Source organism: Equus asinus, chromosome 3 (genome assembly GCF_041296235.1).
Source record: "Equus asinus isolate D_3611 breed Donkey chromosome 3, EquAss-T2T_v2, whole genome shotgun sequence".
In the NCBI taxonomy this organism is placed as follows: domain Eukaryota; kingdom Metazoa; phylum Chordata; class Mammalia; order Perissodactyla; family Equidae; genus Equus; species Equus asinus.
The window spans coordinates 41,432,218-41,447,879 of record NC_091792.1 but is presented as its reverse complement, the minus strand read 5'-3'; the positions used below and the strand labels follow the sequence as shown (position 1 = coordinate 41,447,879).

The 15,662-nt window shown below is 46.8% G+C and overlaps 1 protein-coding gene across 1 annotated transcript in view; it reads left to right on the top strand.

Moving 5' to 3' along the window:
- Positions 1 to 1,710: 1,710 nt before the first annotated feature.
- DCHS2 (dachsous cadherin-related 2) overlaps positions 1,711 to 15,662 on the top strand; it is a 241,967-nt gene continuing 228,015 nt past the window's right edge. The window contains exon 1 of the mRNA XM_070504944.1: positions 1,711 to 4,167. Coding sequence (XP_070361045.1) covers positions 2,131 to 4,167 — 2,037 coding nt within the window. The 5' untranslated portion in view covers positions 1,711 to 2,130. The remainder of the gene's footprint in view (positions 4,168 to 15,662) is intronic.

Genomic DNA, 15,662 nt, shown 5'->3' with positions numbered 1-15,662 from the left:
GGTCAGAAAGGTGGCTAGGGCCATATTAGGTAGAAGCTTGTACTATTGGAAGGAGTCTGATGGAGGAAGGGAGTCTGAATTATAATCCAAGTATAATGGAAATACATTGGCAGGTTCTAACCAGAGGGTGACAAGATTTGAGTTAGCTTTAAAAGTATTAACCCCAGTGCTTGGTTGAGAATTACTTACAAAGGGGCAAGAGTGGAGGCAAGGGGACTAGTTAGGGCGAGATTTGCAGAGGTTGAGGTGAAAGAAGACAAAAGATTCAGAACAAATCTCCATAATGGTAAGGAGACTTCAATGGTGAAAGGAAGCAGTATTTGTTTTAATAATGTCTCCGTTTACATGCAACATATCTGCTATAAAATTAACTATTTTATTATTATTTTGTCAGAGGTAGAGATGATGATGTGACTGCAGATGAGCAATTATGCAGAACTCCACTATATATTAAAAAGGCATTTTTCTGTTGCTGCAAGAGACTGCCATGCAGGGCCTTTGGTCCTCCCTAAAAGACAGCAACAGTATCTAGGATATTAATTCTTCCATGCGGCCTAAATGTAAAACTGCAGAAACCATTTGCCAAATATGGCCAGCCATTCCTAAGAGGGCAGAGAGTCCTTCCTTGAGTGTTCTTTATTAGAGGCCATTTATCAATTTCTACCTATTATTAGGAATAACTTAAGGGAAATCTGCCACTATAACAATTTATTGGCATGTTTCTTGGGCTCAGACACAAGCTATTTTGAAAAGTGGTTCAGTAGTGGCCCTGCCTGCAAACTTCCTTGCTCAGAGGCGACAGTAGAGCGCTCAGAGGCGGTGGGGCCTCAGCCACCCCGTCTTTCTGCCCATAAATCAGCATCATCAAACATCCTGGAAGTGTTGCGATGGCGCTGAATGCATAAAAAACCGTTCGCAAGTCGAATCCATTGTCATTCCCGGTGGCAGAGGGGAGTGACAAGACGCTCACACGTCGCTGATTAGTAGCCCGGCATAATAAAGCGTGGTTTGCACCATGTGTGTCACAGATTTCCCGGGGGTTCTGGAAGGTTTTTGCAAGTTCCGCCTTTCCCCTTTTGCAGTCATCCTGGCCCCAGCTGTGCATCGGCCTTTGACTCCATCTGTCCTTCCGCTGGGGACGAGTCTCTCTCGCCAAATGGAGAACACAAGTTTGGCTCCCCAAAGTGATTATAACCCCCCACCCTCTCCGCTCAGCCTGACCCAAGCGTCAGGGCTGCAGAAGGGAGGAGATGCGGGGGACGGGGTGGGGGGTGGGGGGAAGGCGTGGAGAGGCTGCGCCCCTCACCTTCCCCCACACATCACCACCAGAGCAGACGGCCCGCCTGCGCGACCCCCACCCGCCCCACGGTCCAAATCTGGGCTTTTGGCATTTGCTACCCCCGTTCCCGTCCCTGGCCCAGCTGCGAACGCGCCCTGCTGCAGAGGGGCGACTCGCAGGTTGGAGTTTACCCTCGCGTGCGCCGCGTCACCCGGCGGGCACGAGCGGGGAGGGGAGGCGGCGGGGGCTGGGTCGGAGGGGGAGCCGCGCGGTCCCTGGCGTCCCGAGACGCCGCGGGGAGTGCCCGCCCCCGCAGCAGCTGACCCTGCAGCAGCCAGAGCCGCCCCTCCCTCCTTCCCTCCTCCTTCGCTCCGGCCTGGCGCCCTCACTCTTGGCCTCCCCGCCCTTACTCCACCCCCTTCCCCGGCCCGACCCCCATCTTCTCCTTGTGTGTGTCCGCTTTAAATAATTTCATCCTTTTTGGCAAAAGAAATAATGCACCTGACGTTACCAGGGGGAAACAACCAGCGGAGGAGAACAAGGAACAGATGCAAAAGGAATAAAAAGAGAGAGAGAAAAAGAGATGAGACTCGTTTAAAGAAATCCAGGGGCTGAAGAGGTGGCTGCAGCGGCAGAGGCAGCTGCAGCTTCCCTGTCTGCGTGAGCTGCAGGCGGAGGACGTTTTCACCAGTTGCAGACGTAACCTTGGGAGCTCTTGGGTCTGTTGGTTTGTTTGACAAACAAAGTCTTTTCTTCTTTGGCTCAGACACGGAAGAGGCTCCTGGATTTTTCTGCCATCCCGCCACAAGCTGGCAGTTACCCGGGAGCCTTCCCGAGGAGCTGGCGGAGAAATGAACCCTTTTGGGCGGAGGATGGGCGCAGGGCGTCACCGGCGTGGGGCTCCCTCCGGGAAGCGCCTCCTGCTCCCCGGGAGGAGAGGGTCACCCCGCGGGCGGCGGGGCGGCGGCGGCGGGGGCGCAAGGGCGCAGCGCTTCCTGCTCTGGCTCTTCATGCACGCGTGGCTGTGGGCGGCCTCGGGCTCATCTGTCCAGGTGTTCAACCTCAGCCTTTCCGTAGACGAGGGACTTCCTCCGGACACTCTAGTCGGCGACATCCGCGCCGGGCTGCCGGCCACGCAGCAGCAGGAGGGGGGCGGCTTCTTTCTGTCAGAGGATTCCGATGACTCCCCGCTGCTCGACGACTTCCACGTGCATCCGGACACGGGCATCATCCGAACGGCTCGGTCTCTGGACCGCGAGCGGCGCGACCACTACAGCTTCGTGGCCGCCACGCTGCTGGGCGCTGTGGTGCAGGTGGAGATCCGCGTCAACGACGTGAACGACCACTCGCCTCGCTTTCCCCGAGACTCCCTGCAACTCGACGTCTCCGAGCTGAGTCCGCCAGGTACCGCCTTCCGCCTGCCAGGTGCCCAAGACCCCGACGCCGGGCTGTTCAGCACACAGGGCTACAGCCTGATCCAACCGCCCGACCTTTCCGAGGACCCCGCAGGACCCTTCTTCCAGTTGCGCTACGGGACCCCTGGGTTACCACCGTCACTGCAGTCCTTGTCGTCCCTGGAGCCCCTAGACCTGGTGTTGCTGCGGCGCTTGGACCGAGAGGCGGCGGCGGCCCACGAGCTGCAGATCGAGGCATGGGACGGCGGTCTTCCGCGGCGCACGGGCCACCTGCGTGTGGAGCTGCGCGTGCTGGATGAGAACGACAACCCACCTGTCTTCGAGCAGAGCGAGTACCGCGCCGCGGTGCGCGAGGACGCTCGGCCGGGCGCAGAGGTCTGTCGCGTGCGCGCCACCGACCGTGACCTGGGGCCCAACGGCCACGTGCGCTACAGCATCCGCGCCCGGCAGAGCCCCGGGGCGGGCGGCGGCGGCGGGTCGCTGGGCGACGCGGCCTACTTCACCGTGGAGGAACTGAGCGGCGTGCTGCGGGTGCAGAGGCCGCTGGACCGCGAGGCGCAGGCCTGGCACCAGCTGGTGGTCGAGGCCCGCGACGGAGGTGCGGAGCCCGAGGTCGCCACCGTGCGCGTGTCCATCGCGGTGCTGGACGTGAATGACAATCGGCCCGCCATTCACCTGCTCTTCCTCACCGAGGGAGGCACCGCTCGTGTCTCCGAGGGTGCCCGACTCGGAGACTATGTGGCTCGTGTCTCGGTGTCCGACGCGGACGGTGACCGGGAGAAGAAAGAGGAGGCCGCTGGGGAACTTGATGTAGACCTTGGAGGCGGGAGCATCTCGTTGTCCTTGGAGGGCGGGGAGGGAGCCTTCGCGCTGCGGCCTGGCGGCTCTCCAGGGGTATTTTTCCTTTGCGTGGAGGGGCCGCTGGACAGGGAGAGCCGCGATCTGTATGGTTTGCGACTGGTGGCCACGGATGCGGGGTCCCCGCCGCTGAGCACGGAGGAGATGCTGCTGCTCCGGGTTGCGGACCTCAACGACCAGCCGCCTCTCTTCAGCCAGGAGCATTACCGGGCCTCAGTGTCCGAGGCTGCTGTCCCCGGCACCGCGGTCGTGTGGGTCAGCGCCTCCGATGCGGACGAGGCTGGCACCGACCATGCCCGGCTGCGCTACACTCTGGTTCATCTCCACGCTCTCTGCAGCCCAGAGGCTCCGCGGTCTCTGGCAGAGTGTGGAGCGTCCTTCATCATAGATCCCGAAAGTGGCGTGATCAGCACCACCCGGAGTCTGGACCGAGAGGTCCAGGAGTGGGTAGAACTTAGAGTGGTGGCCCAAGACTTTGGAGAGCCCCCGCTCTCTGCCACCTGCCTGGTGAGCATCACCGTGGATGACGTGAATGACAACGAGCCCATCTTCCTGAGGCAGGTGTACAATGCCACCCTTGCGGAGCATGCCCCAGTTGGACACTGCTTCCTGCAGGTGAGTGCATTAGGCCTGTGGATGAACCAGAGGGCCTGGGGAGGGATGCAAGGGATGCAGAGGTTGTGAGTCTGTCCAGGGAAGGAGAATTGTGATATGGATGGTTATATCCTGGCTCGGAAAGCAGGGAACATGGACTCTAGTTCCTCCCCTACAGTGAGATGCATGGGTGCCTTCTGATCACCTAACCTTTCAGCAATGGGCTTGGGCTGCATGATCTCTAAGGTCCTTTCTACTTCACATGCTATTTGGATCTTGATTTTGCTTATGGAATCCCAGTTTCCTTCATGCTGGATGTGTGCATCCAGATCTGTTTGGGAAGAACCCCCTACTCTCAGCCAAACAGTATACCATTTTTGAGCAATGTCTCATATTTTTGAGCATCATTTTGTGGCATCCTAGGGAAATAAAGTGGCCCTCACAAACTAGTTTTTCAAGTAAACAAGTGCATGCCTTTAACACTGAAACTGTTTTGATCAACCATTTCTGGAGACTTCATACACATTTTGCTGCCTTCTTTAGAAGCTTCCCAAGGCTAGTTGAGAACATCAAATCATTTTTATCAGCTATGGACTGGGCTCCTCCAGTGACACCTCAGGACTCTGAGGAGTGGTGAGGTTCCATCATCCTTTATAAAATGGTGCTTTTTACCCTGCTTTTTGGGTGTGTTGCCTTTTAGAGTTCTGGTCTCTCCTTCACTCTCAGAACACTGGTTTGATTTGCGCCCTTCCAGCACCACTCTTGTTGCTTCCAGTTTCCTATTTCTTATCTGATGTGAGATAACAAACCAGATTTCCAAGACAGATTTATTTACTCGAAGATAACTTGAGTAAATAAATAGAGCCTGAGAGGCTAACTAGTGAGTGAAGCCCAAAAGCTTTATTTAGCTCTCAGGCTGGGTTGTTTTAAGACCTCTGCTGCTTATTTCCTGGTTTGGGGTGGGTGAGAGGGTGAGGCTTTAGTCTTTATAAGTATGTCTCAAATAATAACCTTTAGATAAGTTAGATGCTACTATATTGTAAAAATGAATTTCATGACTGCTTCTGTTTTTTTTTAATCCTTTGGGTCTGTGGGCAGTAATACTCTTCATCCCTTTCTCTAGCATGATTGGCAACTCTTTGAGTTGCTAGGTTGTTAGGAGAAGGCTTGAAAATCAATTAATGCTTGCTGCTGAAACAGACGAGTCTGCAAATGTCAGAAGGTAACAATGGACGTGTATTTATCTCTCACACAGAGTCTGATATGAGACAGGTCGGCTGGTCCTCTTCCATCCAAAGTTAAGGCTTGAGAGTGACTCAGATCACATCCACCAACGCCCCATTGGTCAGAGCTCAGCCACGTGACCTCAGTTGAACTGCAGAGGATACTGAGAAATGTAGAGGGGCACATGGGTGCCAGTATGTGCTGATAGTTTCTGCCACAGATTTCTAAAAATGAAGTCATAATAAGTGAGAGGTTGGACTAGATGATTTCCAGAATTTCTTCCATCTGGAAGACCTTAAGGATCTTGGTATGAAACAGTACAGCTTGGCTCCATTTGAAGGAAAATAAGAAGGGTGGATTAATTGGGATTGTTTTGATTAGAACCTGTCTTTAGAGTTGTTTCTAAAATTATGAGATGATTCTGCCATGAGGTGTGAGTTGATCCCATTATTATGACTCGGTATGTGGCGGATCCATTATGGTGAGCTGAACTTGGCTCAAGTGTAAGACTGCATCTCCAATTGCAAAAAACCTTTCCAGGTTGCCAAATATTGCTGTAGACAGTATTAAATCATGCTGATTGGAAGTTCTGGACATTCCAGTGAGCTAGCCCCTCAAGATTACAGAAGCTCTCTTCTCCACTGGTTTCTCTGGTGGCCTCTCCACAGTGGCTGTGTGAACTTTCTGTGTTCCTAAGCCCTCTAGCTCACCCGGTCCCCACACTTCCAGGGGAGCCTCACCGGAGTGTCTTCCACCTGCTTTCTCTCTGTTTACCGTCTCAATCTTTCTTTATACCACTTTGTGAAAACGAACCTCCCCAGCTAGCCTTTGGATCTCATGGCCTTTCCTTTCATCCATGGCTTTGTGTAATTACATTGTATCCATTCTTATTACTGGACCTTCTTTCTGTTGCTCTCTACCTTTTGACCTCATATCTGCTCAGTTCTCCTTGGTCAAAATCAAATACAAACAAAATGAGAAACAACAGAAAAAAAACCTTCTTCGCTAGATTCCCTGTGAGGAAATACCATGTCATCTAATAAATAAACCCTTGAACTTTGAAGGTGTCTTGGTGGTTTTTCCACATGACTAATCCTTGGGGTTCTGGTCTTCTCACTCCTCTTGCTGCCACCACAGGGCTGCCTGATCCCTTTTATATTCTCACACCCAGGTTAGAACTTTCCAGACTTTAAATGAGGGGCAGAACGAAGGGATTTATTACAAAGTACAAGAACCAGTAGCAGCCTCAGATAGGTGCCCTCCAGCCCCAAAGGGTTTTCCCAACCTTGCAGGCACTCGCCTGGATTTCTTAATTTCTTGCTCCCCACGGCCCCTCCTTGGAGAGACCCTTCTTAACAGCCCACCCCTCAGGAACTCCTTTCAGTATCTCTCGGTGCTTTCGTGGTCAAGGCAGAGGGGAACTTCTACTCTGCAGACACTCAGGGCTTTCTTCCCAAGTTCTAGTGTCTGGCCTGAAAGATGCCCCTTTTCCTCAGATTACTGCCGAAAACTTCATCCTCTAGGCAAGACCTCCACTCTCAGCCCTACACTAAGTCCAATGACGTGAACTGCGCTTACAGCCTTTATCTTGTAACCAGATCTTAAAACAATATAACTCTAGCATTTATACCTGAATCGCACACATGCCTTGACAAGATTATTCTCTCATACTCCCTCAAATATCGGTACAGTCCTGCCCTGGCTTAACACCAGGGATACCACTGAGAAATGCATAGTCAGGTGATTTTGTTCTTGTGCAAACATTGCAGAGTGTACTTACACAAACCTGGGTGGTATGGCCTACTACACACCTGGGCTATATGGTTCTAATCTTATGAGACCAACGTCGTGTATGCAGTACCTTGTTGACAGAAATGTCATTATGTGGCGTGTGACTGTACTATATTTATTTGCTAATTCATTTATTTAATCAAACAGTATTCATTGAGTAAATAACATTCAATGAACAAGTATTTTTTGAGTACCTATGACATGCCAAGACCTGGTCTTGATGCTGGGGATGCATCAGTGAACAAAACTGGCAAGGTTCCCATGCTAAGGGAGCATATGGTCTCCTGTTCTCTCTCTCCTTCCTTCCACTGTCAGTCCTCAAGAATGAATGATGCACGTTCCGCTTCGGCTGCCCAGGGTTCGCTGGTTCGGATCCTGGGTGGGGACATGGCACCGCTTGGCAAGCCATGCTGTGGTAGGCATCCCACATATAAAGTAGAGGAAGATGGCACAGATGTTAGCTCAGGGCCAGTCTTCCTCAGCAAAAAGAGGAGGATTGGTAGCAGATGTTAGCTCAGGGCTAATCTTCCTCAAAAAGAAAGAATGAATGACATATGGCCTGCTTTCACTTGCCAGTAACTCCTTAGGCCCCTGTTCTGACCTTCCATCATCACTATTCTAAATCCTGTCTCTCAATAGGCAGCTGTGTTCTTTTATTTAAATCCAATGAGCTTTTCTTAGTCATAACCTTCCTCATTCTTTCTAAAGCATTTTAGACAGTGGCCCACTTCCACTCTTTAAAGGCATCTTCTTCTCCACCTTTTGTCTCATGGCGTTCTCTGTCTGCCTCTCCCTTGTGCCACCCCAGTCAATGTGGTGGAAGCATCTTCAAGGTCTTCCTCTCACTTCTTTCCTTTGTATATTTTCTTCTTTATATTTCCAGAATTGCAACTTTTTTTTTTTTTAACATCTCCAGGGTCAACCTCCCGTATAAACACCAGATTAACATTTCTCTACCTGGTGTGTATCTCTACCTGGATATATTTTTGGCACCTCAAATCGAACATTTCCAAAATTGAAGTCATTTTCCTTCTACTATTTTTAATTTCTTTCTTTTTCAATTTTCATTAACCAGCTCCTTTTTGAAACTTTCCTATTTTTGTTAATGTGTCCCTTCTATTGATGTGTTTGTATGTTCAGTGTGTCTGTGTGTATGTATTTGCTGTTTATTGGATTGGTTGTGTTTTGTGCTGTTGAGAATTGCAAGGGCAAAGAGCAAGGCCATGTCTCTTATGAATCAGTTGAGTAAAAAGCAGGGCTTGAGATTCCACCCTGGGCCTGTGGGAGAGCACCTGGCCATGCTTGTTGGTTCGCTCTAGTGGCCTGACTTTGAGGAGCCTGTCTAGGAGGGGTGCCTGGGCAGTGGACTAAAAATAGCATCTACCATCTGAGAAGACATGGAGAGATGGGAAGGCTTGATGCCTGCTGTGCTCCACGGGCTGAAAAGGACTAAACTATATCTCATTTATGATTCATTATATCTTTTGGAATTATTTCCTTTTTGTGAATCCCCTAGCTTTTGGTAAAGTCTTTTGTCTCAACTGTATTGTTGAGGTAAAAATGGAGGACCCAGAATGCCCTCTCGCAGCTTTGGAAGTAAGAGACTTGATTAAGGGAGGTGACGTTTCCTAAAATCTTAGTATCACCTTTGGTTCCTCCCCAAATTTGACCACAGGAGTTGGCAAGGCCTCCAGTGTTTCTTGCATCTGTCCCTTCATTTATACCCATTGTCATCACCCTAGTTCTGTCCCATCACCTCTTGCCTGTCTTTCAAACTGGAGAGATTGTAGGCCCATCTCAAATGCCACCTCATCCCACTAAATGTTTTCGTGTTCTGTCCAGATATTTTCTTAATGTTCTTTATGGTGCTACAGCTGTTTACTTGTGTTAGTAAAACAATGAATTGTGAGTACCCTGTGGGAGTGCAATTTAATGGTATTTGAGTCCCCTGACATTCCTAGTGTCCTCAATCTCATATAGCAGAAGGTCAATAGCTTTGTTAAATTGAAATGAAGAGCTACATAACGAAAAACATATCTGCTAGTAAGAGTTGCAACTAGTCAAGGTTTTTACTTTTTAATTTGCATGCATATTAATTTTATTGTAAAGTTTATTTCCTCAATATGTTTTATCCTTGATCCTTTGGAATTTTATGGTCTGAATTCCATTACTTACCGCTCACCTTACTACTCACATACTCTTATATAAGTTTCCCTTACATACATGCTTGTATGTTTACACAGTGTGTACCAGCTTTGATGGTCATATAATTGCATTACCTGCATGTGATTGTTTTCTTCTGGGTCTTCTAAATGGACCCGACCCATCTGTACACATGCATTTAAAGCACGTGAGATTTCCACAGTGGTCTTTTGCGCCTGTTTCCAGGATATGTCTAGATTACTCACCAACGGTCGTCTTCCTGATTATCCTCCTCCTGTTGACCTTATACCTTAGTTCCCAGCATGTGCTGTATATGCCTCTGGCTTTGCTTTGATGACCTGTTTTTGCCATTCGAGATCGACTGTAGGATTCTCTCTCAGACTTTGTTTTGATATCGTTCTTCACCTTGCCCCAACCCAACTGCTCCCCAAGACTAATCAGCTGGCTTTACTTCCTTTCCTCTCTTCCTGCTTGGGAAAGATGATCAGATAATATGTTTGGATATGTGCTAGGTGGAGAATAGCCTAGAGTCTGTAGGATGTACCTCTAGTTACAGACAATATATAACTTGCCGGGGCTTTGTCTAGTTCTTGGTTCTATAACTAAAGATGCCTGACATTACATGGTAGAGTGTTCATAGCTTTGAAGACTAAAATTAGGCTGCATGCTGTGATGAAAAATATAGACAGACTATGGGGCGAGAGGGCCTGGGTTTGAATCTCAGCTCGACTCCTACTAGCTGTGTGATCTTGGGCACTGTGCCTCAGTTTGCTCATCTGGAAAATGTGGATAACAGTATTTTAAGCTTGATGGAATTTTTATGTGGATAATAAATTAATACATGTATACTTAGAACAATGCTTGACTCATAGTAAGTGCTCAATGCATGTTATAAATTATTAAATGTTAGTAAATAAGACTACTAGAAATGATGGAGAAACTATTTGCCTGATAAAGCGAAGGCTGAGAACTAATCAAAATTGGCATTTCAAATAAAGATTCTCTTGCACTAAAAGATGAAAAAGGGAATAGAAAAAATTTAAATTGTGAATTAGGTTTTTAGTTAGATATATATGTTTCTGGTAATGAAAGCAGAAATCTGTCTCACTTACTTTGGACACTTGTAACATCTCCTTACAGGCTTACAGAATCCCACCTGTCTTAAGGAAGGGTCAGGTGACCTCTCAACAGTGATCCTTGCTCTCCTCCACCCCCCAACAAAAAGCACTGTGAAAGTCTTAGAGAGACTAGGCAGTGTGATATAAGTTGTGGCAAAGGCAGTGGCATGGTGAGTCATGAGTCTTTAGGGGTTCACCTTTGGGCACTAACCAGCACTTAGTTTCAGTGCCAGTACCTGGCCACTCTCAGGTGTGCAGGGCATGATTCTAGTCTACAGAGTGTTTTTTATTCTACCAGTTTTTTTCTGTTTGGAATCTTTTATTGAGACAACACGGAAAAATTACTTAGAGTCAGAAAACCTTGGTTCCAATTCTGACTACAGAATTCTGGCCATAGTTCTCCATCCGCAAAATGTGTATTAGGGTTCTCCAGAGAAATGGAACCAGCAGGATATGTTTATATATGAAATTTATTATGAGGGATTGACTCTTGCCATCGTGGAGATTGAGAAATCCCATGATCTGCTATCTGCAAGCTGGAGACCCAGGAAAGCCAGTGATGTCCTTCAGTCTGAGTCTGAAGGCCTGAAAACCAGGAGAGCTGATGGTGTAAGTCCTAGTCAGAGGGCAGGAGAAGACAGATGTCCCAGCTCAGCAGTCAGGCTGAGAGTGAGTTAACCCTTCTTCTTTCTTTGTGCTCTGTTAAGGCGGTCAATGGATGACACCCACACACACTGGGGAGGGCATTCTGCTTTACTCAGTCCACCAATTCAAATGTTCATCTCATCCAGAAACACCCGTACAGTCACACCTAGAAATAATATTTAACCAGCTATCTGGGAATCCCATGGCCCAGTCAAGTTGACACGTAAAGTTGACTATCACATGTTGTAATTCATTTGACAGCACGTTTTTATAAGGATTTGAGGTAATCTATGCTATATGGTAGAAAGTGATTGGTATATTGAGAGTTAAGGGGCCTTGGAGGTGGGAAAAGTTCTTTATGCAATGGATCAGGATGGAAGTTTCACTAGAAATGGACCTTCTAGGGAGTCCTCTGTTGTGATATATGTGTTTTTATTTATTTATACAACCTGTCATGTATGCATTCCAATGTAGCTGCACATCTTTTTTTTTTTCTTTTTTTGCTGAGGAAGATTTTCCCTGAGCCAACATCTGTGCCACTCTTCCTCTATTTTGTATGTGGTTTGCCACCACAGCATGACCACTGACAAGTGGTGTAGGTCTGTGCCTGGGAACCGAACTGGGGACACCAAAGCAGAGTGCACTGAACTTAACAACTAGGCCATGGGGCTAGCTCCCTTTCTTTTGCATAAAAATGTGTAATGCATTTCTAGGCATGATCAGTTCTAAAAGAGAATCACTTCAGATGGATTTCTGAAAGTGTTGTCAGTCAGATTTCCTTTCTCTGAGGCTTGAAATCTGACAATAAATTAATTTTATTAACAACTAAACATCAGACTTCTACTAATGAGCCTCTCACCTTCTAAATTATAAATTAAAAGTGAGAAACTGTAGAAGTAATTTATACTTTCATAGCCCATTAGGGAAATTATGCTAGATCATCTTTACAAATGCCAGGTTATTGCTTACAATCCTACTGAATTAAAATCTTCATTTAAAAGGAATATATGTTTTGTGGTGCAGGTAGATCAGCTGAATATCTTAACAAATAATACAAATTTTAAGTAAAACTCTGTTTAAGAATACATAGTCCTGGGGGCTGGCCCTGTGGCCGAATGGTTAAGTTTGCGCTCCGCTGCAGGTGGCCCAGTGTTTCGTTGGTTAGAATTCTGGGCGTGGACATGGCACTGCTCATCAAGCCACGCTGAGGCAGAGTCCCGCATGCCACAACTAGAAGGACCCACAATGAAGAATATACAACTATGTACTGGGGGGCTTTGGGGAGAAAAAGGAAAAAAAAATCTTAAAAAAAAATACATAGTCCACGTGAGGATAGTATGAATTAGAATAATCATGTTGTCCTTGTAGTGAAGTCTGGTTCCTGTGTGAAGTAATAGGAGGAGTTTTGAAGACATGGGAGGAGATAGCCTGGGAAACACTGACTTGTAGTGTTTGCTTAAGGAGTTTGGCCTTTGTTATGGAAGCATCTGAGAGACGCTGGAGATTTTTGAATAGAGATTGACATGTGTCAAGTAAGGTTTTAGGAAGACTTATCTTGAGTGGGTAGAAAGAAGAAAGCAGGGAAACCGGGTAGGAGGGTACTGAGACTCATGTAATGATAAATATTCAACTATGAGGGTCCGAACTTGGGGAATGGTAGTGCAGTGTAAGAGAAAGGATGGCCTTTAGGGGCATGATGAAGGAAGGTTTGGTACAGCTTGAGTAAGGTGTGAGGGGAGAAGTGGTGGATGAAGTAAAAGATGATGCCATCTTTTCAGTCTGGGTTAGTGGGAGTAATGGGAAAAGGTGGAGGTGAGTTTTGAGGGGATAGATGCTCTCTCCGTTGAGTGTTTTGTATGTTGAGTATGATTTCCTGGCTAGGAGTCAAGGAAAAGATATTTTGACAACTGCTTAGATATTCAGAACTGCAGTGCAGGAGAGACCTAAAGCTGGAGGTATATGCTTGGAAGTCATTTCTGTGGAGGTGATAATTAAAGCTGTGGAAGTGAAAGTGAGGATAATGAGAGAAGAGTCAATGGCTAAGGACCCCGGCTGGGCCGAGGGTCTTGCCTCTCATATGGTGTTGGAGGGCAGGTCTCTGTGATGAGAATGCTGTTTGCTCATTCTCCGCAGCCTCATGGACCAGAAGCTAGAGAGATGGTTAGGCCCTAGCCTTTCAGTTTTCTCGGTCTTTGATTTGATTAACATTTACTTTTTGAAACTGGATTTCTTTTGGCTCCTTATTCTTTCTTTTCTTTCCTTATATATCAGTCTCCTCTCTGTTTTAGTTCCTTCTCTGTCCAGATAGGACTCCTGGATGTACCAAATTAACCCTTGCTCTTTCATACCTGTACACATATTACTGATCATTATCAATCTAGCTATATGTGGCCCCCCATCCCTCAACAGCTGGACTGTGGAGGACTCCTGGAGTAATTCTAGTGGTGATGGTTCTATTATAGTATATGATATCAGCTGGGCAATTTTGTTGTATTCCCCTTGGCATCTCTCCCACAACTTTACTCTCTTTAAGCATCATATCTTGCCCCTTTTACTCTTTACAGTTAATCATTCCTCCTACTCAGTAGAGACCAGAAGGTGAAAACTTGCTTGTGCTTTTTCTTCCCATCGTCAGACTTTTTTGTACCTGTACATCCAGTCCCCAAGGACTAGGTGATTTCCTCTGTTCAAATCAAGCCCGCCCATGCATACTCCACATTTCACCTCTGCCATCTTCTCTCACATTTCTTCTCAATTATCCCCCTTTCCTCTAACTTTTCTATCTCTACCTCTATACTTGTTTCTTCTCTCTAGCGTGTAATATGCCTCTCCCATTGTTCATAGTATTTACAAATCGAGGCTGTGGGCATCTTTCCTCTGTTTGCTCAACTTCCTTCCTCAGTGCCTTGTAATGACTGAGTCTGCTACCTCTCGGCTCATCTCTACTCAGACCTGGCCATTGTTAAGAGCCCTTTCCCTCCTGAAGAAGGGTTCTGGAAATCTGTGCTGCTGTCTTGTTCGGTGTCTGGTATCCCTTGATGATGGATTCAGGACCTCTTAAGCTAAAGTGGTCTTTAGCATCTGTTAGTGTTAAGAAGTTGTGAAGAAAATGTAGCTGCTAAAGTATAGGAAATGACATGTAGGATTTATTATTGTCCACTTCTTAATATTATATCCTGCAGTTGATGGAAGCCATTAGCTAATATGTTTCATATGAGAAGAAAGGGTTGAATCAGTTAAGATAGGATATTGTGTTGAACAGACAAAAATACCTTAGTCTTGACTATTGTGTAAATAATCTTGCTGCTTTTACCTTTTTATTTGATGGCTTTTGGGTTATACTAACCCTGCCCTATGTATGGCAGTAGGACACTGTGTCTTTCTTTATTAGCAACTCTATTCTAAATTTCCTTTTAAAAAACCCACGCTGTTAACTTCATTTCACCTTTTACCATTTTCCCATGAAAATGCAGATCTCAGATTGCCCACTGATGAAGTGCATCGAAGCTCTTTAGTAGAGAGGATAGAAGAGGTTTACGGGGCTCATTATTTCCAGGTATCCTTGATTTGAATGAAGGAAGAGTGATCTAGTGGATAAGAGCTTGCACTATGGAGCCAGACAGAACTGAGTTTGAATTTCAGCTCTGACACTTCGCAACTTGACCTAAAGCAAGCTCCCAAACCTTTGTAAACCTCAACTTTCTCATCCATAAACTAGGGATGATAAAAGGATCCATCTCCTCGGACTATTGTGGAGATTACATGAGACGATGCCTACCCAGTGCCTAGAGCAGTGTCTGACACATGGTAAACTCCCAGGGAAGGTTAGTTTATGTGAAGCTTCACTTGAGTTTTGATTGAACTGAGGAGCTAAGAGTGAAAGAAAGAAATGTCAGTCACTTGTTTTAAAGATCTCAATGACTAGTCATGTTAAATGGATAGAAGTATGACCCTCGACCTCAAATGACACTCTAGGAAAGCTCATGGACTTAATTATTATGCAGAACTTCAGTCCCCAAATTAGTCTGCTGCTCACCACGGGCAGCCACAGGAGGAGTGTAAGCCTTGAGGGTACCTTGACTCTCTTGGCTTCAAGTGGAGATTAAGTTGCCTGTTCTCTGACATTCTTTCACAGTTCACCTCTGGCATACTTGCCAGTCCCATGGCTTCCATTACCCTTGGTGCTTCTCTGGCTTTCCAAAGTCAAGGGTATTTCCTAAGAAAGAGGCACCACCAGGCTTTGTCTTGCTGCACTTATCTCCTGAGATGTGGCGCCAGTGAAGGAGAAAAACATTGACTTCCTAGGATGTGGCTGGCTTGTGTCTTAATTATTTTATTGGTTATCCCGAGAACTTTTCCTTCTCACTCAGTGGTAGAAGTGGGGCAGAGGGAAGAAAGATGCTTTGAATTTTCCTTTAGTTAGAGAAAGAGGAACAATATCATTTGCAGTACTCTTTAACAAACATTTATCCATATGCACTACTTTGAGCATGGACTTACTTGTAAAATAAACTCATTGAGTGGTTTTGAATAATTTCATTTATTGTAGGGAGTTTACTAACAAAAGAAAGGACA